This window comes from Emys orbicularis, chromosome 13 (genome assembly GCF_028017835.1).
Source record: "Emys orbicularis isolate rEmyOrb1 chromosome 13, rEmyOrb1.hap1, whole genome shotgun sequence".
NCBI lineage: Eukaryota > Metazoa > Chordata > Testudines > Emydidae > Emys > Emys orbicularis.
The window spans coordinates 35,076,829-35,102,736 of record NC_088695.1 but is presented as its reverse complement, the minus strand read 5'-3'; the positions used below and the strand labels follow the sequence as shown (position 1 = coordinate 35,102,736).

Here is a 25,908-nt window from a genome sequence, read left to right as displayed (position 1 = left end):
AATTCCATATTGCTCTCCAATCTCATGGAGAAGCATTTTTCATGGAATATTTCCAACACTGCACAATCTAGATCTGCATAAACCAGTTTTTCTTCTGTTTCCAGCCTGTGGACTACCAAGCCCTCATGCTGAAACAATGCAGCAGTGAGAGGCAGTATGAAAGCCAAGACAACTCGTAGGCTATCAAACTGCTACATCTCAACATCCAACTACAGTAAACCTCAGTGAAGACCCAAACATGGCTTATGGAAAACGTCCAAATTTAATTTAGGAACAGTTCTGCTTTTTTTTTATTATTATTATTAAAGACAGTGATATGAAATTACCTGCATTTCAAAAGCATCCATCACCATAGCATCTGGGCACTCTTACAAAAATGTAGTCTAGTACAAGAGAAGATCTTATTGCTTAAAAATCCACTGGGCTCCTGTTACTTATTCCTCATCTTAAGTTATATCCATAACAATCAAATGCAATAGCAAAGTCAGAAGACTGAAGACGAGAAATAAGCAGAAGGAGATGAACTCCAGACAAAGATTGTCTTGTTTTCAGGCAAGCCTGTTTAAGTGAGAAGAAAGGAAATGAGCATGTAGGATAAACAGATTTTCAGTTTTCCATGAAGACTGAGCAGCTCCTTTTAAAGCCATCCATGAGCAGCTAGGTTCCCAAGAACAGCCTTTTCGGAACGGGTTCAATACTGTAGTTAGGCATTTAACCAGATGTCCCAATGGGGAAGGATTACACAGATGCTGCAATGTGTAAATTCAGACAAGACTCCACCACAGATTAGGTAATCATTAAAATTTGTTGAAGTATTTACCACCCCTGCTCTTCGCACAAGAGTTTCAGCTCTCCTTTCTGAATGCAACATTTTTTAAAAATAAGAGATTTCTCTTTACATAACTATATATATATTTTTAAGTCAGGGAGTGGTAGGTGGCACTCGCAGGAATCCAGTCTCCCTAGTGTTCCACACGCTTCGCTTAGGCAGCCCCTTTTGTGAATTCTGGTTCCTCAACATCTGCCTTCTCCTGCCCTTCTCCTCCCACCCCCAAAGAATGTTCTGATCAGAGCATCAAATTATAATGTCAACCATTGATGAACATCAAGATACGTCTATGCCTGGCCCATTGTGTGTATTGACCCTTAATGGGGCACTGGTCAAAAAGCAAACTCCAACTTTTCAGAGGACAATGGAATTTCTCTGCTCCAGATGTTATCAGACATTTATATAGTACACATGTTCCTGGGGTAGACTGTTTTCCTCTAATACACTGGGAAAGAACGCAAGTGCACAGGCACATACACAACACAGGGAAGAAGATGGTAAGAGTCTCCCCTTATTGGTTTCAGATGCAGATATTTATGTTCTGGACCCTGTTGGAGCTTTTCCACAACAGAAGACCTCCCTTCCTTTGAAGGCCACTAGTTAACTTCTGAATCCAAAGATGCCCTTGATATATCCTGTGAGACCACTCTTCGCTTTCTGTTCCACCTTGTCCTCCAGAGGTGGGAAAGCAACATGGTTGAGGGCCAGGTCAAAGAACAAGGGTTTGCATGGGATTGGCTGGAACCCAGGAGGGAAATGCACCAGGCTGGCTTGTTTGCTGACAAGAGAGGGATCCAGGCAGAATGTCTCAAACCGTTCAGAGAGTAGCTGAAAAGAGATCCAGACACCAATATTAAACAAGCTGATGACATATCATGGCTGGCCTGATGGCCAAGCAGCAGCATCTAGACACTCAGGATGAGCAGTGGTATTGAGCCAGCTGCACTGGCTGCGTTCTGGTACTCATTCATCACCACCACAGCTAAGAAAAAGTACAACAGACTAAAAGCGGTGTTCCCATGCACTGGGCACTGCACTGTAAACCCAAAAACGGAGACCCAAGATGTTGCAGTGGCAGCCTCAGTTTCCCTACTCAAACCAGTTGAAGTCCTGCAGTTAGCTACCTTGAGATGACAAGGAACCCTCTCCCCTCCCCCACGCACACACCCCTTCAGTGCTTGTGGGAAGAGGAAAAGCAATCAGCTTAGGCCATTCTGTACCCAAAACAGACCATATTGCACAACCCATTTTGAACACACTGGTCTTACAGAAGCACGTGCATCTTAGGTTTGACAATTTCTATTTTAAATTGTAACTAATAGACACGTTGATTACTCGGAGGTTAAAATTAAGCTTTACTCTTCCCATTTACTAGAAAATTCTCCTCATGCAGAAAGTACTAGTGCTAATGAAATTGCCTTTTTCACCCCAGTGCACAAAGCCATGACTCACCTTGCCATCCTTGACCTGGGATGGAGACTCAGTCTCGTGGGTGTCATTTGCATCTGAAAGATTCACAGAAGTGCCATATGAATATCCAGACAGCTAGTCTATTAAGAACACCTCAGAAGATAGACTTATTAGTGTCAAAACTCATAAGATGTGTTCAGAAATCACCTTGGAGCTCATGCTTTTCAGCATATGGAAGACTGAGTACTCTAGCAGAGAACTTGCTTAGTTTGTAAGTCAAACGGGGTCATGCTTACAAGCACCCCACCTTTCCTGTTTCTAAAGGGTCACAGAAATGATCTCCCAGTCCCAACAGAGGCATGGCACTGTGATAGCTATATGGAAAGTGGGTGAGGGCAAAAAGCCCCAAGTTATGTGGCCAATTCACAACATTAGGGAGTGGGGAAAAAAGTCAGATCTCCCCTGGTTCTTCTATCTGCAGGCAAGGCAGATTCAGCAGTTCTTGTCTGCCAGAGATGAGTACAGGCTGGTATAGGTCACAAATTCCCCCAATTCAATTGGCATCAAATGATGACTCAGTACAACTGTGTCAAAATAAAATAAGAGTTCTTTCCTCTTTCAATGAACCCTCCTAGTGTCTGCTTGTTAAGCCAGACCAAGTGATAGATGAGTCCGGGAATTCAATGCACACCCTACTGCTACGAAGGTGCCATACATTGGATGCGGTTTATCTTTGGTGGCACCTAAGAAGTGCTCGTGAGAGTGCTCTTTGCAGAACGGTAAAAGGGGTAGGGGTCCTTCAGAAGATTTCTGAAACCTCTGATTACAGAATAAGCTGGGAAGGCTCTAGTCTGCCAGTGGCAGCCCTAGAAGTACCAGGCAGAGCTTCTAGAAGAGGCTGGAATTTGAAAGGAACAGCTTTCCGAATACACTATAGATCGAGAAAACATGTGGGAAGCAACTTCAGTCTTGTAGCATTTACAGATGAAAAAGCCCAAGTGGCTGCAGTAATAAATGTGTATGACTGAATTTGAGGGAAGCCAGTTCTCCTGCAGGATTGCATAACTCACCTAATATAGCAGCTGCCTGCAGGGAGTATTTCTCTGCATTCACTTGAGTGATCAGCTCCTGGACATCAGGCAACTCCTAGATCATTTAAGAATACCTCTGAGACTCAAATAATTGTATAAAGCAAAGTTTTAACAAGAATTGGGACAGAAATGTTTAAAATTTAGACTCTTCAACTCTGACAAACTAGGAATTTTAGAGCAGTGCCAATCAATTCTCAGAGCAGAGATGAACATATATAATGGCCCTTATGGTACCACATAAGCCTTGTTTCAAGTGAAATCCAGACACATGGACATAAGAATATATCTAAAAATCTTTTTTGGACAGCTATACAGGTAGGCACCTTGTTACTCTGGTGATGAGCTGTATAAGCAGCAGCTATATTCTTATCTTTATGCATCTAATAGTCATTGATATTTACTGGATACTTTTGTTGCAGAAATCTAGGTTTCCCTCGCTCCCCCTCCAATCATACAGGGCAGGATGGAGGGAGCCATGCTTGCACTAGCATACTTCTTCATAAAGCCTGTAACAAGCACAAGGTGTTACAAGAGCTCAAGGCAATATTCTTCCCACCATTTAAAGATCATATTTGAAATATAGCGGCCTATTTAGTTACTGGTAGTTAACTGAATTCTCAAGTGTGGAAGAGTTTGGTTCATACCTTCAAGCTGTTCTTATAAGCACCAGCCTGGGCTTGGACTTCACTGGCATACTTCAGGACTCTGTCATACAAAACAAGGGCTTCACTCCACTTTTTCACCAGTACATAGGACTGAGCAATGAAGAAACACCTGGCAGGGTGAGGAGCAAAGTTAACCCTTACAATGACTAATTGCTTTGCCTTGAACATATTTCTTGAATATTCAAAAGTATGTAGTTTTAAACAGGTTGCCCCAACATTGAGCTATACATCTGGGTCAGACTGAGCTTCCTCAGCTTGCACTTGTAGTCCCACTCATTTCACTCTGAGATAGAGTCCCCCACCACCCTTCCCCCATCCAGTCCTGTGCAGTTGCACTGGAATATTAATTATGTGACTTCCCAGAATTCATGCCTGGTTAGCCCTAGAGAATTCTGTTGCTTACTGGCAGCTAAAGAAACAGCCTTGCTGTTCCGTCCAGAGGGTTACCTATAAGCCTTGTACACCAGTGTCTTCAGTCCTATCTCCTTCTGGAAGTTCTTGTCCTCTTCTAGGCCAGGAAGTTGTGGCAGTTCCACCAGATTCTGTACAAAGTACAGAAAAATTGGAATGCGTCAAACCCTAATGAACGCTCTCGTCTCTTTCATAGTAAGAACCACATTGTTAGTTTCTTTCATGCAACATCTCCCTTCCCATTAAACTAACCAGACCAATGGACCATCCATGTGGTAACTATGGTAACTGCTTACAAGAAATAATATTAAGGAAGTTTCTAATGTTACTTTTAGCTGTCAATTTAATCTAGCAGTTGAAAATGAGACAGCATCATGGTGATACATGGAAGCTTGAGAACTTCTGCATTAGGGAATGAGATTCAAAAGACTTTAGTCAAATCAGCATTTTGAGATTATGTTTAATCCACTTTTTTAAATATTCCCAAGTGGTTACTGGGTACCATGGACTTTTAACTGAACCCTTTCAGCCAATCACATTAATCCTGACTGTAGTTTCCTCTTCCAGGTTCTTCCTGGTTAGTTCTTTTGGCACACTACATTTTTAAAAAAGTCCCAGTGAGACACCTGAAAGTCAGATTTTTCTGTCCTGGCATTACCTGCAAGATGATGTCATAAAGGCGAATCAGGTCCTGAGGCCGTGCTGTACGCTTGCCATCATCCTCTGACTGTTGCTCCTGCAGCAGTGTCTTCTGCAAAGCTTTTGCCATGCTCTCATTGCGTTTGATGGCTGTTGACAGCTTGATGTACGTCAGGTAGCTAGAAAGTACCATTTACACAAGCTTTGAAATTCTGTTGGAAGTCATTCACAGCAGTTCTTGGATAGTTTTTCCACTACTAGTTACCAATTTCCAGGTAGAGCAAGTTCGGGGGGGAAGGCATGAAAGTGGACATTGGGTCCAATGCTCCCAGAAATGAATGCAAGGGAAAACCAGATTCTACTTGATCTAGATGATTTAAGACTGAGGTGGCCCAAGACAAAGGATTAAGAGGAGATTCTCAAAATCTACAAGGGAATGCAACACTGCCCTAAGAATGCAGACACTTACCTGTGAAGGTACTGGATATTGGACACTTTCCCAGAATCCACTTCCAGAGAATGTTCCCGTTGCTTCTGCAGAAATTGGAACAAAGTTGTGTGTGATTTACTTAAATTGGTAACTGGAGTAAAAGAATAAGAAAACTCAAATTTTGAAGGACAAGTGGAAACTGAATCGTCTCACACAAAAAAATGCATTGGATGAATGGCGGAGATTATGTTCAGGCAGAGTTCAATTATAATGAGGAACTTTGGCCACTGTTGAATTACTCTGCAGCACACCTTGTTATTGATGGAGCCAAAAGTAACTATGGCCACAGTGGATGTGGGTTTAACGTCACAAGAGACCCTAGAAGATGAAATGCTATACACCTCTATCTTTGGCAGTAGTAATACGTTTAGTGCTTACCTGGTCTGGTTTCAGCTCTTCCCGAACAGCCTGTATGGCATCTCGACACTCGCTGAGTAAAGACTCAAATAGACGTTCTTTTGTTTCCTCTCCTTCTGCCTAAATACAACACAGAAGAGACAAAAATAAGTATTTCTCAAAAACACATTTTCCTATTAGTGGGGCTGGTACTGTGGAAGAGTTTGGTTATTCTTCCTTCATTAAGTCTTTTCAAACTTCTGCCAAGTTATTGCTTTTAAAATCTTGACCACAATGCATAGATGGATCATGTAACTGCACGTGTTCAAACCATTGCTAAACAGCAAAACTGTACTACAGAGCAACCACTCATGTCTGCATGTTTGATGAACTTAAGGCGCTGTTTCCTCAGTGCTGGCATAGATAGATTCCAGGAAAAGGAGAGATGCATTTACACTGCCTGAAAGTTTCACTGTTGTCCAGCATGGAAGGGGTTTTAGTAAGAATTCCTTCCAGGCAATACAGTGGGAACCAGTTTTCACGTTTACAAACTATATTAGTTCTACACACTTTGAAAGGAGGAATGAAATGCTGGCAGATTTCTGATCAGTAGCACAATGGGTTGCAGAGCTAGAATGCATGTCCAATCTGAAGACTGGAGTCCTCTCCCTCTTGATACATAGTGCTGTTACTTGAGGACACCAGAAGAAAATGCAAAGAGGATGAGATATGATCATGTATGACAGAGTAAAAATCCAGCAGAGTAAATGACGTCTACAGCCGGATTTCCTTTACACACTGAAATTTTTGGTGAATTACATCACAACCACCACCCTTCAGAATCAGTCACAGTTGCTCCTTAAATAAACTTGAAGGGACTCCAGGCATTCACCCCTTCATAGATGGATGGCACCCACTGCTTGCCAGGCCAAGAAACAAGCCAACCTCCCTGTTCCCCTACATTCAACATTAGCTGTCTTACTCCATTTCCCTTGTCTGACCCAGGAGCGCAAGAATTGCATTAGACATCACTCCAACATTTGCAATGCATATTTAATATCTCAATATTTACTGCATTACCTGTTTAAGAAAAAGCAGCAAAATAATCTGGAATTCTTGTTTGAAAGGCTATTTATGTGAAAATACTGATAAGCTTCCCCAACGCGTGAAAGATTAGTGCTGCTCCAGTATGACAGCCTAGGAGACTCAAGTCCTTTTTAAAAGAGGCAACTCAAGTTCAGTGCCCTGTCGGTCTCATCTTTGACCTAATGAAATCGCTTCTAGGTATGAGAGTTTAAGTTAATTTTTGTGTCCCAGTCAATCTATAGTCCCTCTGTGTCTTGCTCTGGCCATAGTAGCAAACTAATGACTAGAGGTGAAAGTCTCTATATCCCCATTAATAATCCGCAACTCACCAATACCTTCAAAATGCTTAAGTAATTTCTTTTAGTTAGCATAATGAACCAGAAAATGTTACAGTAATACAGTCCCAGGCCTATTTTTCTTTTCTCCCATAGAAATAGCCCCCAATGTCACAAGATGTGCTAGGTTGGTATTAATCCTCTAACTGAAATCAACGGTTTCTGCATTAGTCTTTTAGAACTGTATTTTATCAGCAGCCTGCCTTCCAGCAGGTCAGAGCAGGAAATGGACAAATCCTTAATGTACATTTTCAAAACTCAACCCTTCTAGTTCATTTGGTTCATTACAAACATCCACAAACGGTAATGTTTTTTCTCATAACAGCTCAACTATTGAAAGAATGTTTCATCTGATATTTCTGCACTTTCTGGACAGACAAGAATGCTAAGTACAAAAGTGACCCTTTGAATAGTGCCAGAGCATTTCCCCAGCGTGTACAGTTGGAATAGATATGGTCAATAAATAATAGACAAGCTATCTTGCAGTACAGAAAAATTTGAGCAAGGGTAATTAAAAAAACTAGGGGGGGGAGAAGATGAGAAATGAGCTGGGCTCGTTATCAGAAAATACACGCAATTTAGAGACAGCATTCCAGAGAGCTCCCTACTTATGTCTGCCTGCCCTTCCCTGACCAAAGCTTTGTTAGTGTTAATCCATGACACTTTGAGAGCTCAATTTCTTTGCATTTGTAAGAGTGATAGGAATTTGACTTTCAGTTGGCCTTGTTAAACGATCCTTTTTTGCAGACTTTGTGATCCAATCCAGATACATTTTTAGCCTCTTCGGTGCTAACCTGAGCTTCCTGACATCAAAGACTAAACTAAACTAGCTAAAAAAATAATAATAAAAAAATCAACATAATGCTTAAAACAGAGGAGAGGAGGCTGACCTGGTAAGAATGGTATGCTCTTATGTAACTTAAAGACCGAAAACTAAACACACTAATCTAAAAACCAAACAAGGAAACCCCAGGTCCACCGAAGACAGGGCATCCACCTATGGGTAACATGATTTGGTCACAAGTGATGAACAGAGGGTGCACCTTGCTACCAACCAGAAAAGCAGCAAGGTATTTTACACTTCCTTACCTACCCTATGCCACCGCTCCTGGATCAAGTTAATAAAGCAACAACTTGGAAGTCAGAGTGCTAAAATACTGCATTCATTTTCATGGAAACATGGATGGGATCTAGCCTTATTCACTTACTGTACTTAGTGCAGTTCAGGACACTAATAGAAATCATTCCTGCCCCATAGCAAACAACTTGAGATAATGCAGCAGGTCTTAGGAAACCTAGATGAGAGTGCAAGTTTCAATTTGTTTTGTTATTCTGATCTCACTTCTCCCACAGCAGTAAGAATTTCTAAAAATCAGGTATCCAGTTCATTTTCCTTCCATAATGCTAATCCTTTAATAGCACTTCAATTAAAGCACCTTTAAAACTACAAAGCCTGCATTTCACTAATATGTATAACCAAGGCAGAAAAGTTCATTTCCTCAACACCAGACAAGAAGTCTGTCAGAATCATGGTCAGACCTCAGGAGTTCTTGGCTCCCAGTGCTGTGCCTAGAACACTCAGGCCTGGTCTACACTACGAGTTTAGGTCGACTTTAGCCGCGTTAAATCGAATTAAGCCTGGACACGTTCACACGACGAAGCCCTTTCTTTCGACTTAAAGGGCCCTTTAAACCGGTTTCTGTACTCCACCTCCGACGAGGGGATTAGCGATAAAATCGGCCTTAGGGGGTCGGAATTGGGGTAGTGTGGACGGAATTTGACGTTATTGGCCTCCGGGAGCTATCCCACAGTGCTTCATTGTGACCGCTCTGGACAGCACTCTCAACTCAGATGCACTGGCCAGGTAGACAGGAAAAGCCCCGCGAACGTTTGAATTTCATTTCCTGTTTGCTCAGCGTGGAGAGCACAGGTGACCACGCAGAGCTCATCAGCACAGGTAACCGTGATGGAGTCCCAGGATCGCAAAAGAGCTCCAGCATGGACAGAACGGGAGGTACGGGATCTGCTCGCCATATGGGGAGATGAATCAGTGCTGGCCGAACTCCGAAGCAGTAAATGAAATGGCAAAATATTAGAAAAGGTCTCCAAGGCCATGAAGGAAAGAGGCCATAACAGGGACGCACAGCAGTGCCGCGTGAAAATTAAGGAGCTACGGCAAGCCTACCACAAAGCCAGAGAAGCAAACGGAAGGTCCGGGGCTGAGCCGCAAACATGCCGCTTCTACGCGGAGCTGCATGCCATTCTAGGGGGTGCAGCCACCACTACCCCAACCGTGTGCTATGACTCCCTCACTGGAGAAACACACAGGGAAGAGGGTTCGGAAGAGGAGGATGGAGGAGATAGCTCACAGCCGCAAGGAAGCGGAGAAACCTGTTTCCCCAACAGCCAGGATATGTTTGTCACCCTGGACCTGGAACCAGTAACCCCCGAACTCACCGAAGACCCTGAGGGCACACAGGGGACCTCTGGTGAGTGTACCTTTGTAAATATTACACATGGTTTAAAAGCAAGCGTGTTTAATGATTAATGATTAATTTGCCCTGGCAATCGCGGCCAGTACAGCTACTGGAAAAGTCTGTTAACGTGTATGGGGATGGAGCGGAAATCCTCCAGGGACATCTCCAGAAAGCTCTCCTTCATGTACTCCCAAAGCCTTTGCAAAAGGTTTCTGGGGAGGGCTGCCTTATCCCGTCCGCCATGGTAGGACACTTTACCACGCCAGGCCAGTAGCACGTAGTCTGGAATCATTGCATAACAAAGCATGGCAGCGTATGGTCCCGGTGTTTGCTGGCATGCAGACAACATCCATTCCTTATCTCTCTTTGTTATCCTCAGGAGAGTGATATCATTCACGTTCACCTGGTTGAAATGGGGCAATTTTATTAAGGGGACATTCAGAGGTGCCCGTTCCTGCTCTGCTGAACAGAAATGTTCCCCGCTGTTAGCCACGCGGTGGGGGGAGGGGTGAAGTGATCATCCCAGAGAATTGGGTGTGGGGGAGGGGAATTATTGGGTTTGTGCTGCATGTTAACCCTGAAACCGCAGCCCCTCCTTTTACATTGCAAACCCATTTTAAATGGCCAAACCAACGGGTGCTTGGTATGGGAAATGAGAGCACTACTGTTTGAAACCATTCCCACATGTTAAGAAGGTTAAAAAAGCCAAAAGACTGCGTCTTACCATGCCTGCCTGCAAGCTGAAATCTGTGGCCTGGCACTGTGTGAGTGATCTCTCACACCAAACCGGCAGGCCCTCAATATAAGAGGAAAAATGCGACCTTGTAACGAAAGCACATGTGCTGTGTAATGTGAACAGCAAAATTTAACGTGAAAGAGTGTACCTATTGTTCTCTAAAATGTGTCTTTTTTAACCACCTCTCCCTTCTCCTCCACCAGCTGCAAATGTTTCTCCTTCACAGAGGCTAGTGAAGATTAGAAGGAGAAAGCGAAGGACACGTGATGACATGTTTACAGAACTACAGATGTCCTCCCACGCTGACAGAGCACAGCAGAATGCGTGGAGGCAGTCAATGACTGATTATAGAAAAACCCAATATGAACGAGAGGAGAGGTGGCGTGCTGAATCGCGGGATGAACAGAGCAAGTTGCGGGCTGAAGATGATAGGTGGCGTCAGCTTGCAGACAGAAGGCAAGAGTCGATGCTCCGGCTGCTGGAGCATCGAACTGATATGCTCCAGTGTATGGTTGAGCTGCAGGAAAGGCAGCAGGAGCAGAGACCGCCGCTACAGCCCCTGTGTAACCAACAGCCCTCCTCCCCAAGTTCCATAGCCTCCTCACCCAGACGCCCAAGAACACGGTGTGGGGGCCTCCGGCCACCCAGTCACTCCACCCCAGATGATTGCCCTAGCATCAGAAGGCTTGCCTTCAATAAGAGTTAAAGTTTTAAACTGCAGTGTGTCCTTTTCCTTCCCTCCTCCCCCACCCATCCCGGGCTACCTTTGCAATTATCCCCCTAGTTGTGTGATGAATTAATAAAGAATGCATGAATGTGAAGTAACAATGACTTTATTGCCTCTGCAAGTGGTGCTCGAAGGGGGGAGGGTAGGGGAGGGTGGGGTGGTTGGTTTACAGGGAAGTAGAGTTAACCGGGGGGGGGGAGGGGCGGAGGGTTCTTCAAGGAGAAACAAACAGAAGTTTCTCACCGTAGCCTGGCCAGTCACAAAACTCGTTTTCAAAGCTTCTCTGATGCGCACCGCGCCATGCTGTGTTCCTCTAACCGCCCTGGTGTCTGGCTGCGCGTAATCAGCGGCCAGGTGATTTGCCTCAACCTCCCACCCCGCCATAAATGTCTCCCCCTTACTCTCACAGATATTGTGGAGCGCACAGCAAGCAGCAATAACAATGGGGATATTCTTTTCGCTAAGGTCTGAGCGAGTCAGTAAGCTGCGCCAGCGTGCTTTTAAACGCCCAAATGCACATTCCACCACCATTCGGCACTTGCTCAGCCTGTAGTTGAACAGGTCCTGACTACTGTCCAGGCTGCCTGTGTACGGCTTCATGAGCCATGGCATTAAGGGGTAGGCTGGGTCCCCAAGGATCACGATAGGCATTTCAACATCCCCAACGGTTATTTTCTGGTCCGGGAAGAAAGTCCCTTCCTCCAGCTTTCGAAACAGAGCAGAGTGCCTGAAGACGCGAGCATCATGTACCCTTCCCGGCCAGCCCACGTTGATGTTGGTGAAACGTCCCTTGTGATCCACCAGGGCTTGCAGCAGCATTGAAAAGTACCCCTCGCGGTTTATGTACTCGGTGGCTTGGTGCTCCGGTGACAAGATAGGGATATGGGTTCCGTCTATGGCCCCACCACAGTTTGGGAATCCCATTGCAGCAAAGCCATCCACTATGGCCTGCACGTTTCCCAGAGTCACTACCCTTGATATCACCAGGTCTCTCATTGCCCTGGCAACTTGGATCACAGCAGCCCCCACAGTAGATTTGCCCACTCCAAATTGATTCCCGACTGACCGGTAGCTGTCTGGCGTTGCAAGCTTCCACAGGGCTATCGCCACTCGCTTCTCAACTGTGAGGGCTGCTCTCATCCTGGTATTCTGGCGCTTCAGGGCAGGGGAAAGCAAGTCAAAGTTCCATGAAAGTGCCCTTACGCATGCGAAAGTTTCGCAGCCACTGGGAATCGTCCCACACCTGCAACACGATGCGGTCCCACCAGTCTGTGCTTCTTTCCCGAGCCCAGAATCGGCGTTCCACGGCATGAACCTGCCCCAGTAACACCAAGATTTGCACATTGCTGGGGCCTGTACTTTGTGAGAGGTCTATGTCCATGTCAATTTCCTCATCACTCTCGTCGCCACGCTGCAATCGCCTCCTCGCCTGGTTTTGCTTTGGCATGTCCTGGCTCTGCATATACTCCAGGACAATGCGCGTGGTGTTCATAGTGCTCATAATTGCTGCGGTGATCTGAGCGGGCTCCATGATCCCAGTGCTAGCTATGGCGTCTGGTCTGAAAAAAGGCGCGAAACTAGTATCTGACGGACCAGGGGAAGGAGGGAGGGGCGAGTGACGACATGGCGTACAGGTACAGGGAATTAAAATCAACAAAGGTGGCTGTGCATCAGGCAGAAACACAAACAACTGTCACACAGAATGGCCCCCCCCAAAGATTGAACTCAAAAGCCTGGGTTTAGCAGGCCATTGATTTCACGGAGGGAGGGGGGAAGCAAATGAATACAGAACAAATCTATTTTTTACATCTTAAGACGACGGTGCAGCATGACTGATAGCCCTCGGCATCTTCTGGGTGCTTGGCAGCAAATACTGGGCGCTTGGCAGTTATGATGACGATGGCCTTCAGGCCTATTGCACGATCTGCTGCTCAGGGAAGACTCTGCTAATGTGCAATGATCCAACAGGGAGCTTGGCAGAAAATGGCATACTACGACTGATAGCCATCATCGTCATTGTGAAGGCAGCAGAATATGACTGTGGGGATGGGGGACTGGGGGACATACGGAGTTCCAGCCACTGCTGTACGACGAGGACGGTTACCAGTCGTAATAAACCATCTACTGCCAAAAGGCAAAAGGCAAGGGCTGGTGCAATGCAGCCCTACAGCTGCCAGCCCCACAGCTGCCAGCACCCAGATCGCCGATGAAGGCTACCAGTCATGCTGCACCGTCTACCGCCAAAAGGCAGTTAGCTGCTGCTGCTGTGTAGCAATGCAGTCCCACGTCTGCCGGCACCCAGATGACATATGGTGACGGTGAGCTGAGCTGAGCGGGCTCCATGCTTGCCGTGGTATGTTGTCTGCACAGGTAACCCAGGTAAAAAGGCGCGAATCTATTGTCTGCCGTTGCTCTGACGGAGGGAGAGGGGCCTGACGACATGTACCCAGAACCCCCCGCGACACTGTTTTGCATCATTCGGGCATTGGGATCTCAACCCAGAATTCCAATGGGCGGCGGAGACTGCGGGAACTGTGGGATAGCTACCCATAGTGCAATGCTCCGGAAGTCGACGCTAGCCTCGGTACTATGGACGCGGTCCGCCGACTAGAGCACTTAGAGCATTTTATGTGGGGACACACACAATCGGCTGTATACAACCGATTTCTATAAAACCGGCTTCTATTAATTCGACCTAATTTCGTAGTGTAGACATACCCTCAGAAAAGAAGGAAAGTGAGAACACACCCCCTTTGGACACACCCAAGCAGGAGGATCCTGATCTTCACCTAATGGACTGACACATTGTGCAACCAATTGAACAATCCACTGAGAAACTCACTTCATTTTCAACTAGATGACTATTAAAATAGTAGTGAAAGAGCATTTAAAATAAATGCAAGACCACGCTGATAAAGCAAGGAAAATTGCCTGCAAATGAATTCACCAAAGGCCCACTTGGGTTTAGAAAGTTAGAACTCCTTTGGGATAAATGAGAGAAACTGTTGCCCTGTATTCCATGTAATACACCACTGTGTAAGCAGATTATTCTAGTCTGCTGCAGCAACCTAGTATTTCCCCTAAATTCAAACTGCAATGAAGCGTAGAGTTTTGAAGGGGTCTAAAAATAATAGCATTATCCCAATACAGCTTGTTACATTTTTTTGCTCTGGGACAGAAGTCCTGTTGCATATGCCCCGTAAATATAAAACTCAATTGCTTTTCAGACGGTTTATCCTCCCCACAAAGACTGTCCAAATTATTAGGTTTAACAAACCCATTCAAGAATGTTTTATTTTACCCCTTTATAAAACTGTAGGCCTGCAGACTGCAAACATTTTTAACCCTTTTATTTAAAGTTCTTCTTTAAAAAAAAAATTAAGGCAGGACTAACTGCTGTGAATAACCAGAAACATAAGATACATCTGACTGCATTCTTAACTCCACCCACAGGAGCATTTCAACTTCAATGGACACAAAGAAAGGAAACCAGACAGGTATCAATATCAAGCACAGACAAAGAAAAGATAGAGGATACAGTAAGGCAAATGCTTTCCTCTCCAATTGAAAATAAATACTATAAAGTTAAACTTTGGTTTATGCTACATATATTTAGTGATCTCAGAAGTAGTGCATATAGTAAATATCAGATCACATAAAGCCACGCTACAACTGACAGTCTGCTCCAGGTGCTGCATTAGCAGGGTGCTGAAGATCAGGACTGAAGTCCATTGAGAGAAGTCAGAGGTGAAGGGGGTGGGGTGGGGGGGTAAGAGAGAGAAAAAGAAACATTGGCATTGGGCAGGCTCAAGTTTTTGATGAGGGACAGACTTAAATTGCTTGAAACTGACTTGACTTAAAGCTCTAGTTCTGAAAGTTTAGAAATGCCCAATCTTAGTTTGTCCTTTTTACTCTATCCATAGTAGACTTATTTTCCTTCCACCCATTTATGCCGTGCTCTCCTTCTACTACAGAGATGATCTCAGAATCCTTACAAAGGAGAACAGTGAAAACTGATTGATACAGCACTTATGAACTCTATACGCTCTTTAATTCAACTTGGGCTATGGGTTAGCTATGTGCCTTCAAGTCATGGCATCTAGTCTCTATACAGGGGAATGCTCACAAGTGAGAAACACCTGGGTCAAATTTGAATGAAATTGGCTCTCGGAGTTTATATTTTAACATTTTTTTCTCTGCTTCCCCAATTAACACAAAGCAGCTAAAAAGTACATGCTCCAAGATTCTGCATTTATTTTACCCACAAGAGGGCATAATAGGTTTATGTTCACTTCTGGTCAAATACAGCTGAAGGAAAATCTATCCTTACCTTCAGCAACTGAGTTAAATGCAAGCACTGCCCAGCTTAGCAGTCTCTAGATACAGTGGGGCATGGGCTTTTCGGTACTGCCACAATACCGTAGAAACTCAGAATTAAACACTTCAGGAATGGGGGTTGTTCATAACTTTGAAATGTTTGCAACTCTAAACAAAACGTTATGGCTGTTCTTTCAAAAATTAAAACTGAACATTGACTTAATACAGCTTTGAAACTTTACTATGCATAAGAAAAATACTGCTTTTAACCATCTTAATTTAAATGAAACAAGCAGTTTCTTTCCCTTGTCAATTTTTTTTTTTAAACTTCCCCTTTAATTTTTTAGTCATTTACATTTAATAGTACTGTATTTGCTTTTTTGGGTCTCTGCTGCTGTCTGATTGTGTACTTCTGGTTCCAAATGAGGTGTATGGTTGACTAATCCATTTGTAGCTCTGGTGTTCGTAACTGAGGTTCTACTGTACAAACAGGACAACTGAAGAATCTCAGATAGTAGCCCCTCTTGGCAGAGTTCAATATAGAGCTTTGAAAGTCTGGAGACCGCTGTTATCTGTATCTATAGCAACTAGGATAGTCAAATCTGGTGTCATACTATTGTCCTCTGGAAGCCCATTAGAAGGTTTCAGTAACTATTTAAAGAAGATGGAATCAAATTCAGCATTCCATTCTGTCACCATCATAAGGAACAGGTCACCCGAAGAGTGAGGGTAGCTAATTAGGGTGACCAGACAGCAAATGTGAAAAATCAGAGGGGAGGGGGGGGTAGTAATAGGAGCCTATATAAGAAAAAGACCCCAAAATCAGGACTGTCCCTATAAAATCAGGACATCTGGTCACCCTAACCACCATTAACCTGCATTTATTGAAAGAATGGAAGTGACAAAGTTGATGAACACAAAAGCAAAGCTGCACCACCACCTACTGGTCATACTACTATATTACTCGCAGGAAATTCTCTTTGAGATTATCATTTTAACCCATAACTTGAATTTAAGCATTACTTATTCAGAAATCAATATGACTGCATAAAAATAAAAAAGTTTCGGGTGAGATCAATACAAATGAACTTCTAGAGGCTGCACAACCAAATTCCATTTGCCTTATGTTTCCTTTAAAGCACAGCTATCATTTTCTACCTCCACCCACTGACTCCATTCTGTAAAAAAAAATAAAGGTTTGATTTAATTCTCTGATCTTCGACTTCTTAAAAACTATTTTAAAATTTGAGCTGTGTGCCCAGTCCACTAAACTTTTCTTCCTGCTTGTAGAGAAAGCCTTCCCAACTGCTGATGTAGTCAGGAGCAGGCCAAGAAACAAGAAACAGTGACTGCTAAAGATAGGCTGCAGCTTCAAACAGCAGCAACTCAAGAACTGTAGCCAATGCAAGGCAGGAGCATTATTTCTGAACTCTTTCCTTGAGAACTTTAATAATCGCGCGGGGGGGGGGGGGGGAGGAAGAGGGAGGAGAAGGGGATCTTGTCTTTTGTGCACAACCAAACAATTACTCTGACTGCAAGTGTTTTCTGATCTGCTGTTTATCAGGAATCTTTTCCTCCCTTCCTTTACAGTGTTCATGTAAGTCAAAAGCATGCCACAACTCCCAGATTCGCTCCCTGACACAGAACAGTACTTGTTTTCTCCAAGGAAAGGGCTAGTTACATGGCCCTTTTGCTTCTGTCTAATGGCCAGCACAGGTGATATTTAAAGAACCAGGGTTTTTTGGGAAATGGTAGCTGACCTATTTTCATGTATACAGCATCTTTCATCTGAAGAACCCAAAGAGATTTACAAAATATGTTCAGAGATTACTACACTCACCATTTAAATACACAAAGAACGAGGAGTACTTGTGGCACGTTAGAGACTAACAAATTTATGTGAGCATAAGCTTTCGTGGGCTAAAACCCGATTTTAGCCCACGAAAGCCTATGCTCAAATAAATTTGTTAGTCTCTAACGTGCCACAAGTACTCCTCGTTCTTTTTGCTGTTACAGACTAACACGGCTACCACACTGAAACCATTTAAATCCAGCTATTTCTGGGGTAGAACACATCAGCATACAGCAACAATACCCAAATAAGATAGTATGTCCCAATCAAACAGCATATAGGTTAGAGAAGCAGAAGATATTAGAACACTGGCATAGAATACCTGGAAGTGATTTCTTAGTTACCTGAGCAATGGCCGCTTCATTATCTGCCAGCCCCAATAAAAAGATCCTCACTTTGTCTATCTTCACTGGGACAGTTCTGCCCCTCCATTCCACCTCACTCATGGTAGCTGCCTGCTTTGCTCGAGTCTGGGTGATCAGTGACTGAAAAGTGCAGACAGAGGTGAGTGACTGAATTTAGATGAATGCAACTTTTGAATACATGATTAATCCTCACATTTACTTTAAATTAAAGGTTGGCATATATTTCATGGTTCCATTACTTTCTAGAGGATATGACCTTGCTCCCTATAAAGTAACATTGCTCCTCTGTCTCTTGGTTGTACAATGCATGGATATTTAACTTAAAAAGCAAAGCCAAAAGGGTGAGCTGGTCACCACGCACTCCAAATTTTGGAACATGCAGTGAATTACCTCTAATTTTTCAGCAAGAAGACCCTCTGTGCCACCAGATCTCAGTCTCATCTGCATTAACTCACTGATAGCAGACTGGTCACCTGAGAGAAAGAATTGACAGATTGAGTTGGAGACCGAACTCATTTTCATTTGTCACTAAGACAGGATTTGAACCCAGGTCTCTAGAACACAGACTAGTGCTTAGGTAACTTTGGGAAGAAGGAAAAAGTTACTTTGTATGAATCTTGCCCAGAGTATGTATTTATCCACATTACATAAAACCATAGTGTTGGTTCCACTTTGCAGAACTGAAGGGCCTTGTCAGTCATATGAAGGAGTCTGCAGGGTTTGCTCAGAGCATTAGGAACGGACTCATTCCCATGTGTCAACAAGTTTAAGATAAACATTCCAATAACCCTTGCCTTGAAAGCAATCCTTGCTTTAAGTATTTGTTCCCCTACTTTACTTACCAATATTATAGGCACAATAGCGAATGTTGGGTGAAATCTCCTCCACACGCTGATTATATAGCACAGCCTGTTCCTCTGTGAAAGCACTGGCCAGTTTTTCATATATAGTCCTGCAGCAGGAAAGTGAAAACTTACACTGCAGCATTTCTTTTTAATAGGATATTAAGACTTTGCTAAGGGAAAAGATGGCTGCTGAAAACTAAACAATTACTCTGCGGGAAGCCGTTTCAACACCACAGCTCAGCTTTCTACCATCATGCTACTGGTTAGCACAACTGCAATCAGAGCTTTCAGAACTCTGGCAGAAACCAAACAATTAGGGTTAACAAGCAGCTCACCTAGACTTATCTAGTCTTGTATCAAATTGTATTAAGTAAGTTCAAGTTGACAAAGATGGTAAAGAAGAGAAACTCACTTGCATTTGTTGAAAGCCTCCATAGCCGCTTTCCACTCCTGGTGTTCAAAGCGCAGCATTCCTGTGAGGTAAGCCATGTACGCCTGCAGACAGAGCACAAGTGGACAAGTTAACTGTTGTGAGAGCATAGTTCCATCGTGTGTGTCCATTAACACTGATGCCACTACAAAAAAAAAAATCCTAATTCAAGCAATAATGTTATCTATGAAAAAGTTTTGATTTTACACTTACATGGCACTAGTTAACAGCATCACTTTTTCACTGACAGTTACAAATTCCTGATGTGAGATGAAAACAAGCCAGTTGGTCTATCTTGCAATCATTACCCACACACTGCTGTTGTCAGAAGATACTTCTGTAGCCCAGCAAAGGCCCACAAAAGCTGCAAAATGGCAGTTTTAATCATATCTGAGTAGCTATTAGAGCTCCCTTCATAGGAAACTAGTATCACAAAGCAATGATTGTTTCCTGTCGCCACTGGCCAGCAGGCAATCATGTTACTTGTGATCCAGATATACAGTAGAATCTCAGAGTTACGAACACCTTGGGAACGGAGGTTATTCGTAACTCTGAAGTGTTCATAACCTTGAACAAAATGTTCTGGTTCTTCTTTCAAAAGTTTACAACTGAACATTGACTTAATACAGCTTTGAAACTTTACTATGCAGAAGAAAAATGCTGCTTTCTTTTTTTTTTTTTAATTGTTTATGTTTACCACAGTGCTGTACTGCATTTGCTTTAATTTGTCTCTGCTGCTGCTTGACTGGGTACTTTCAATTCCAAATGAGGTGTGGGCTTGACTGGTCAGTTCGTAACTCTGGTGTTTGTAACTCAGGTTCTACTGTATATTTTAGGACTCTGAAAAATTGGTAGCTTACATCTGGTAAGAAATGTTGCTCAGTTTTCAGAATGCTGCACTCAGCAAAATGACAGCACAGCTTTCTTTTCTGAAGTGAGTTAGGAGTGCTGTACCCTCATCCTCTCCCCTCATTCCTGCCATTTAAAAAAAAAAAAAAAACACCTTTGTTTAATCTTAAATTTAAATTAAACTCCAAGGCAAGGACCATTCCTTAATGTGTTTATACAGCACATGTACAGTTGGACCCCGATTCTGATTGAGACCTCAAGGCATTACTGTAAAGCTTCTAGTGCTACTGCTCAAACAACAGACTTGCTAACTACTCAAATCAAACTACACACACATTAGAGCTCAATAACCAGTAAACTAAAATCATCCTGGACATTCTTAATTTGAAGTCAGAGCAGGCAATTTAGTGTCAGTTTACAAAGAAGGACCCTTTGTTCAACTAGAAACAAAAGGTTAGTTTATCCTTTCTTTGCCTCTGCTATAAAACAAAAAAAACCTGAATGTTAGAAGTAACCTGAGCTTCCAGCTTAGTCTTGGCATCCACCCGATTGCTTTCACACAGGCGCTCGAGCTCTTCAGCGTGTTTCACGGCTTTGCGCAGACGAGAAAGCAAATGAAATCGCTTGCGGGGTTCTGTGTTGGCTTCCTGCTTAAGCTGCATTGCATAGCTCCAGGCTCTCTCTGCATCCATCAGTATCAACAGCAAGTACCTATAGGACAGACACAGGAAGGCTGCTTGTTACTGAGATGCAACTACTGAAAGATGTCTTCAGGAATTCTAAAGCCGTGAAAGAAAATTTAGTATCAAGTCTCCGCTTTGCAGTGTCACAAAATCCTGGGGAAGAAGACTAAAAGTAGAATAGTTTTATTGCTTTTCCAGGTACATAATTAAAAATAAAACCACCATTTTCAACAACCAGATGCATTTTAGAATATTAACACAAACCAGGTGGAAAGAAATCCCATAGGCTAAAAATCCATATTTTCATCCCCACGAAAGGGGGGGGGGGGGAGAGAAGAAAAGAAAAGAAAGAAAAAAAAAAAAAGATGAGAAAGCAGACAATCAACTGTTTCTAGCAGCTGGGAAATGAGCCCAAAGCTCTGGCTGCCCTCCAGTTGTTCTACCAGAAAAGACACTCTGGTGAATTTCGAAGGCACAAGTACAAATGGCAAACAAGTGTTTCTGTTCAGAGATAATGGATCATGTCCCCAATCTCATTCTTGCTGGTAACAGCACTTTAGTTGTCTATATTCAGATGGCTATTCTAAAGAAGTGCTGACCAAGCACTTCTCCTGAAAATATTTGAACTTTACTGCTCAAGAAACCAGCATTGACAGCAGTAGCTAGGTAGTGAGGACAGGAATTATGTTTTCCCCTCACACCACACTATCAATGTCCCAGCTCCCCATATTCTAGTCTGAACTTGGGTCTTTATTTTAGGTTTTAAAATTCTTAAAAAAAATAAAAACTCTCCACAAAAGTAAGTGGTTTAGAGAGATGTAGAGCTGTGAACTAGGATAACACCCAAACTGTTTTCATTTGTGACCTATGAGAGGATAAATTACCTCCAGGAGCAATTCACTAATGCACTGCTACCCAACACCAGATTCTCCCCATGCCGAATACCTGTTGTCAGAGAGAATCTCCTCCGTTACTTTCTTCCCTGTGAACTTGTGTCTATTTCCCATCTTGAAGCTAAGAGTTTTTCGGAGTCGTCTTAGCCTGCGGGAGCAATAACCCCTGCAAATAACCAAAAAATAAAATCGGTTCTTCCAGAAACTTGTATATTGTCATACCAGGTCTCATTCTTTGGGAGTGAAGGTTTCTAAACAATACAGAGCCAAATTTAAGAAACATAACAGGAGCATTAAACCTGAGATATGGCAGGTAGTTAAAAGAGACAAGAAAAATGTGTCAATAAAGCAATATGTAAACAGACATGTCATGGCCACTGATTTGGACTAACTAAAAGGTGATACTCTGTGTTACACATACACACACACACATATATACACACAGCTTAAGACAAGTTCAGTGGCTATTAACAAGGTATTAGTGAGCTCATTAACGAAAATATGAGGGAACAAAAACCAAGCAACAAATTAACCCCAGTATTCTAATAATCTGATTAGTAAAAGAGCATTAAATTTAATTTACAGACAATGGGGACATCCATTTACAGCAAGGCCCCTGACAATGGCTCTTTATTTGGCAACTGGTTTTCAAAGTAATCATCTTTTCCTGCCTATGGCAGCAAACTGGCACGTAAATGTGCTCGGAGCTAAAATTGACTTGGCATGGTGATTTACACTAATCAAGGTAAGTACATATAAAATGCCTTGGTGTTATCTGCTAACATACTAACCTGTATCTCTGGAAATCTCCGTGCCGTAAACCATGCTGCTGTTGGGATTCCTTAATAATCTGAAGAACTGGAATTCACATTAAGGAACATTTATGATTGTACAGAGTTTGGTCTTGATATGCCCTTCTATCCTCAACTAATGGGAGAAGACAGAACTCTACAGGATTTTTTCTGACACAAACTTTAAAACAGATATTGGTCCGGTGTACAAGAGAGAAATTAGTGAAACCTTTCAACAAGAAATCCAAGAGCTGATTGGTCTGCAGAAATTCTCACCACCATATTTTATTTTTCAGAATCCTATGGATACAAATTAAGGCCAGGTCTACACTTAGGTCTGCCAGTATAGTTATACCAGCAAAACCCTTTTGATTTGGGCATGCCTACCACCACTGATGTGACACTGGGTCTGCCACTTCATCTACAAATGCTAAATTATATCACTATTGCCAGAAGTTAAGTTATGACTTGTGTCCTAGTTTCCATTTGCATTTCTTCCTACTGCAAGATACAACTCAGTTTCGCAACAGCTGTGCAGTTGAGCTAGTTTCGCACTAAAATGTCTCACAAGAAAAAGCCTACAGCTTTAATTAAAGTACCAACAGGTAAATCAACTTTATAAAAAACTACCTCACTGATCCCTTCACAGTGATTGGAAAGAATCCCAAGCTTCTGGTTAGTCTTCAGGTTGACACATGGCAATATGTATGAGGCTTCACTTAGCCAAAGTAATTCTTAGCTTTTCTATATTGTAGAAGCATCTTGTGCTCTCTGCATAGTGTGATAAAAAATACAAATGTGGATAAAAGGGACTTTAACAGTTTTTTAAAAATACATAGTAATCCACATAAAGTGCTATTTTGTTTACAAATTCAGAAAAACAGAATACTTTACCCCGAGAACACTAACTCCCGTATAACATTATTTATTTTAAACTACCAATTGTGATTCCTAACTCCATTACAGTTTATTGTAACTGCAGGAAGGATCCTCTGCTCTCGATAGCCTTTTATGGAAGTTACATGCTACACAAAACATACCTATCACACCAGGATGATACAAACTGTAGTTGCTAAAGTGCCTGTCACTCACATGTTTTATTCACTATAACAAGTTCTCTTGGAGAAACCAAACATTAGTATTGAGTAAAATTCGTACACCACATGCCCATATTCCAAGCAAATAAAATCTGGACCGGAATTTTCCATTTTTGAGGGTTAGTGATATTTGTTACACTGGCTGCAAGGGTGGTGTCAAAAGGATAGAACCATAGTTCACATCAAAGATGCAAAGCTTACATCCCATTTTCTGCAGAATCAGGGGGACGTTACCAGAAGCCTAACCCAGCGTCATCCAGATTTTTTCATGCTACTGTACCAATTTACATTATTAAAACGCCTCAGCAGTACCAACCAGTGCCTGACACCTCCCATTTGTTTCTCCATGTTTTAACCCATAACAAATCTCACACTACTCCTTACCTCATCTCACAAATACTTCTATTTTGGACGAAAGAATATACAACTGACAGCTCAGCAATGCCCAGCACAAGGGCCCATCAAAACAGGAATGAGAACCTTAGAGTACCAACAAGTACCAGTAAAAGCAATATGCAAACGAATTACTTCGAACCTGAGGTCTAGTATTTGACTTTGGGTGGTGGGCAGCTTCATACACTGGACAGGATGATTAGATGTGCATAAAGCTATAAACATCCTTCCATTATAGTGCAAAATCAACTCTTCCCTTCCCACCTGTCAAATCCAGTCTCCACTCTGCCCCTCCACCCCCAAACATACACACTGATTTAACTATGTAATGTAACTTTATTATAAAGGGCAGCTTTCTATGTGGTAATTATCAGTGTGGAGGGAGCGTGAAAAAGAGGGAGAAAAGCTGCTTTCCCAGTCCCTTTCCCCAGCATTTCTTCCAAAGCCACACGACTACACGCCGCCACGCCTTTGTTTCTCCCCTCTCCCGAATACCCCACCCTCATCCGTTAACAGTGCAAAGCGAACACCCAAGGCAGAGACAGCCGGGCTGTATGTGCACACATTGGAGGGGAGCACTGAGCCACGCTGGGAATTCACCCGGCTGTCAAAAAACCCTCCGTTTTACAGAGAGCACGCGCGCGCGTGGGGGGGGGGGGGGGGAGGTTCTGGGCTTCCCCGCCGCCTGGCCTGACTGACACGTCCTCACTCGCGGCCCCTCCGCCCGGCCGGCCCCGCAGGATACTCTCCAGGCCCAGGCTGTCCCCGAGGCTCCCCGCCTTCGCCCCCGCGGGCTTCTCATTCTCCTTGTTCTCCTCCGGGCCGGCCCCGCCGCCGCTGCTCCCGCCGCCGCCGCCTCCCCCCCGGCGGCCGCCGCCACCGCCGGTCACCTGCCGCTCCGCCGCCATCTTGCGCCTCTGCCGCCGCCGCGCAGCATCATGGTCCGGGAGAGTAGAGCTGCGCGCGGAGGCCATGGCGCGGGGAGAGCTGGGATAGGGGAGGACCCGGCAGGCTGGGGAGCTACGGGAAGGCTCCGAGTTGCTATTTGAGCCCTTTCCAGCCTCGTTGTGAGAGCTGGGCCCGACCCGCGGGCGGGGGACGGGCTCCTGTCATCACTAGAGATGGGGCCGGCAGCCCCTCCTCCCACTCCCCCGCAGGATCCGGCCCCAGCCCCCACTCTGCCCTGGGTGGGTCTCACACACACTGATCCCTACCCTGAGCCCTAGAAGGGGCCTGAGCCCCAGGCTGATCGAAGCCCTGGGGCCCATCACCCAGGTGTCTGGGCACCAAGCCCTGGAGGGCGCAGCAGATTTGCCCTGGCCCCAAGCCCCCCGGGGCCCGAATACCTGGCACTGTGGGGAGATGGGAATCTAAGCTAGACCCTGGCTGCTAATCTGGCTGTGCCTGTAACCTGCCAGGCAAAAATCCAGGGTGTGAATACCCTGCGCTTTGCTGGGAGGGGAGAGTGAGAACCAGAGCCCAAATCCTGGCACCAGGGTTGCCAGCCCTCCAGGATTGGCCTGGAGTCTCCCAGAATCCGCATTGATCTCCCGGTGACTAGTGAAAGCAATCTGGGAGATTTTAATAAGATATTTTAAGAAAATGACATTACATCATGTTGGGGAAAAAATCTCCCTGAATAGCTTCAATCAGAGTTGGCAACCCTACCTGGTACGAACGTTGCAGCTAACAGGCTGAGCCCCAACCCCAGGTGCCAACACCCCATAACTGCAGGGAGGAAGAGAGTCAGACTCCACACACAATCCCTGATTTGCATCTTGGGCCCATCTCTAGCTGGTGTAGGGCCATACTGTAACCTCCTTCCCTTTGCGGAGCCCCCACAGGATGGGGAGAGAGGGCTCAGGAAACTGCTGGGATTTAATCCTTATCCCTCATCCTTATCCCAAATCCTGAGGGATTTGATCCCTCACTCTTACAGATCTTGGGAGACAGACCTGTCCTCGCTTACAGACAACCCCCCAACCTGAAGCAAATACTCTCCAGCAACCACACATCACTGAACAAAAACACTGACCCAGGAACCTATCCTTGCAAGAAAGCCCGATGCCAACTCTGTCCACATATCTATTCAAGTGACATCATCATAGGACCTAATCACATCAGCCATACCATCAGGGGCTCATTCACCTGCACATCTACC

The 25,908-nt window shown here is 44.1% G+C and overlaps 1 protein-coding gene across 5 annotated transcripts; it reads right to left on the bottom strand.

The window, feature by feature from the left end:
• Window positions 1-1,429: 1,429 nt before the first annotated feature.
• Window positions 1,430-24,655, bottom strand: SRP68 (signal recognition particle 68). Of its 5 annotated transcripts, none has more exons than XM_065415635.1 (17): window positions 24,642-24,655; window positions 24,493-24,587; window positions 22,258-22,324; window positions 21,519-21,632; window positions 20,406-20,601; window positions 19,024-19,106; window positions 18,609-18,718; window positions 18,157-18,239; window positions 17,746-17,886; window positions 5,914-6,012; window positions 5,515-5,579; window positions 5,065-5,224; window positions 4,443-4,537; window positions 3,975-4,104; window positions 3,310-3,385; window positions 2,282-2,334; window positions 1,430-1,657 (listed from the first exon to the last, which is right to left on the bottom strand). In XM_065415635.1, the coding sequence occupies exons 1-17, from the start codon at window positions 24,653-24,655 to the stop codon at window positions 1,430-1,432; spliced, it is 1,809 nt and encodes a 602-aa protein (XP_065271707.1). The 5 variants fall into 5 exon arrangements, with proteins under 5 accessions (XP_065271707.1, XP_065271708.1, XP_065271706.1 ...); XM_065415636.1 differs by having other exon boundaries at window positions 24,493-24,584; XM_065415634.1 differs by having other exon boundaries at window positions 24,493-24,655.
• Between the last annotated feature and the right edge of the window lie 1,253 nt (window positions 24,656-25,908).

Bases quoted from the DNA above. Each gene is read 5' to 3' on its own strand.
- SRP68 (XM_065415634.1), bottom strand. From the start codon at position 24,655: ATGGCGGCGGAGCGGCAGGTGACCGGCGGTGGCGGCGGCCGCCGGGGG. The intron at 21,633-22,257 runs GTTAGTATGTTA...GGTTATTTGCAG, and splicing joins GGAGATTTCCAGAGATACAG to GGGTTATTGCTCCCGCAGGC. The intron at 19,107-20,405 runs GTTACTTCTAAC...CTCTGTCTGCAG, and splicing joins AGACTAAGCTGGAAGCTCAG to GCGTACATGGCTTACCTCAC.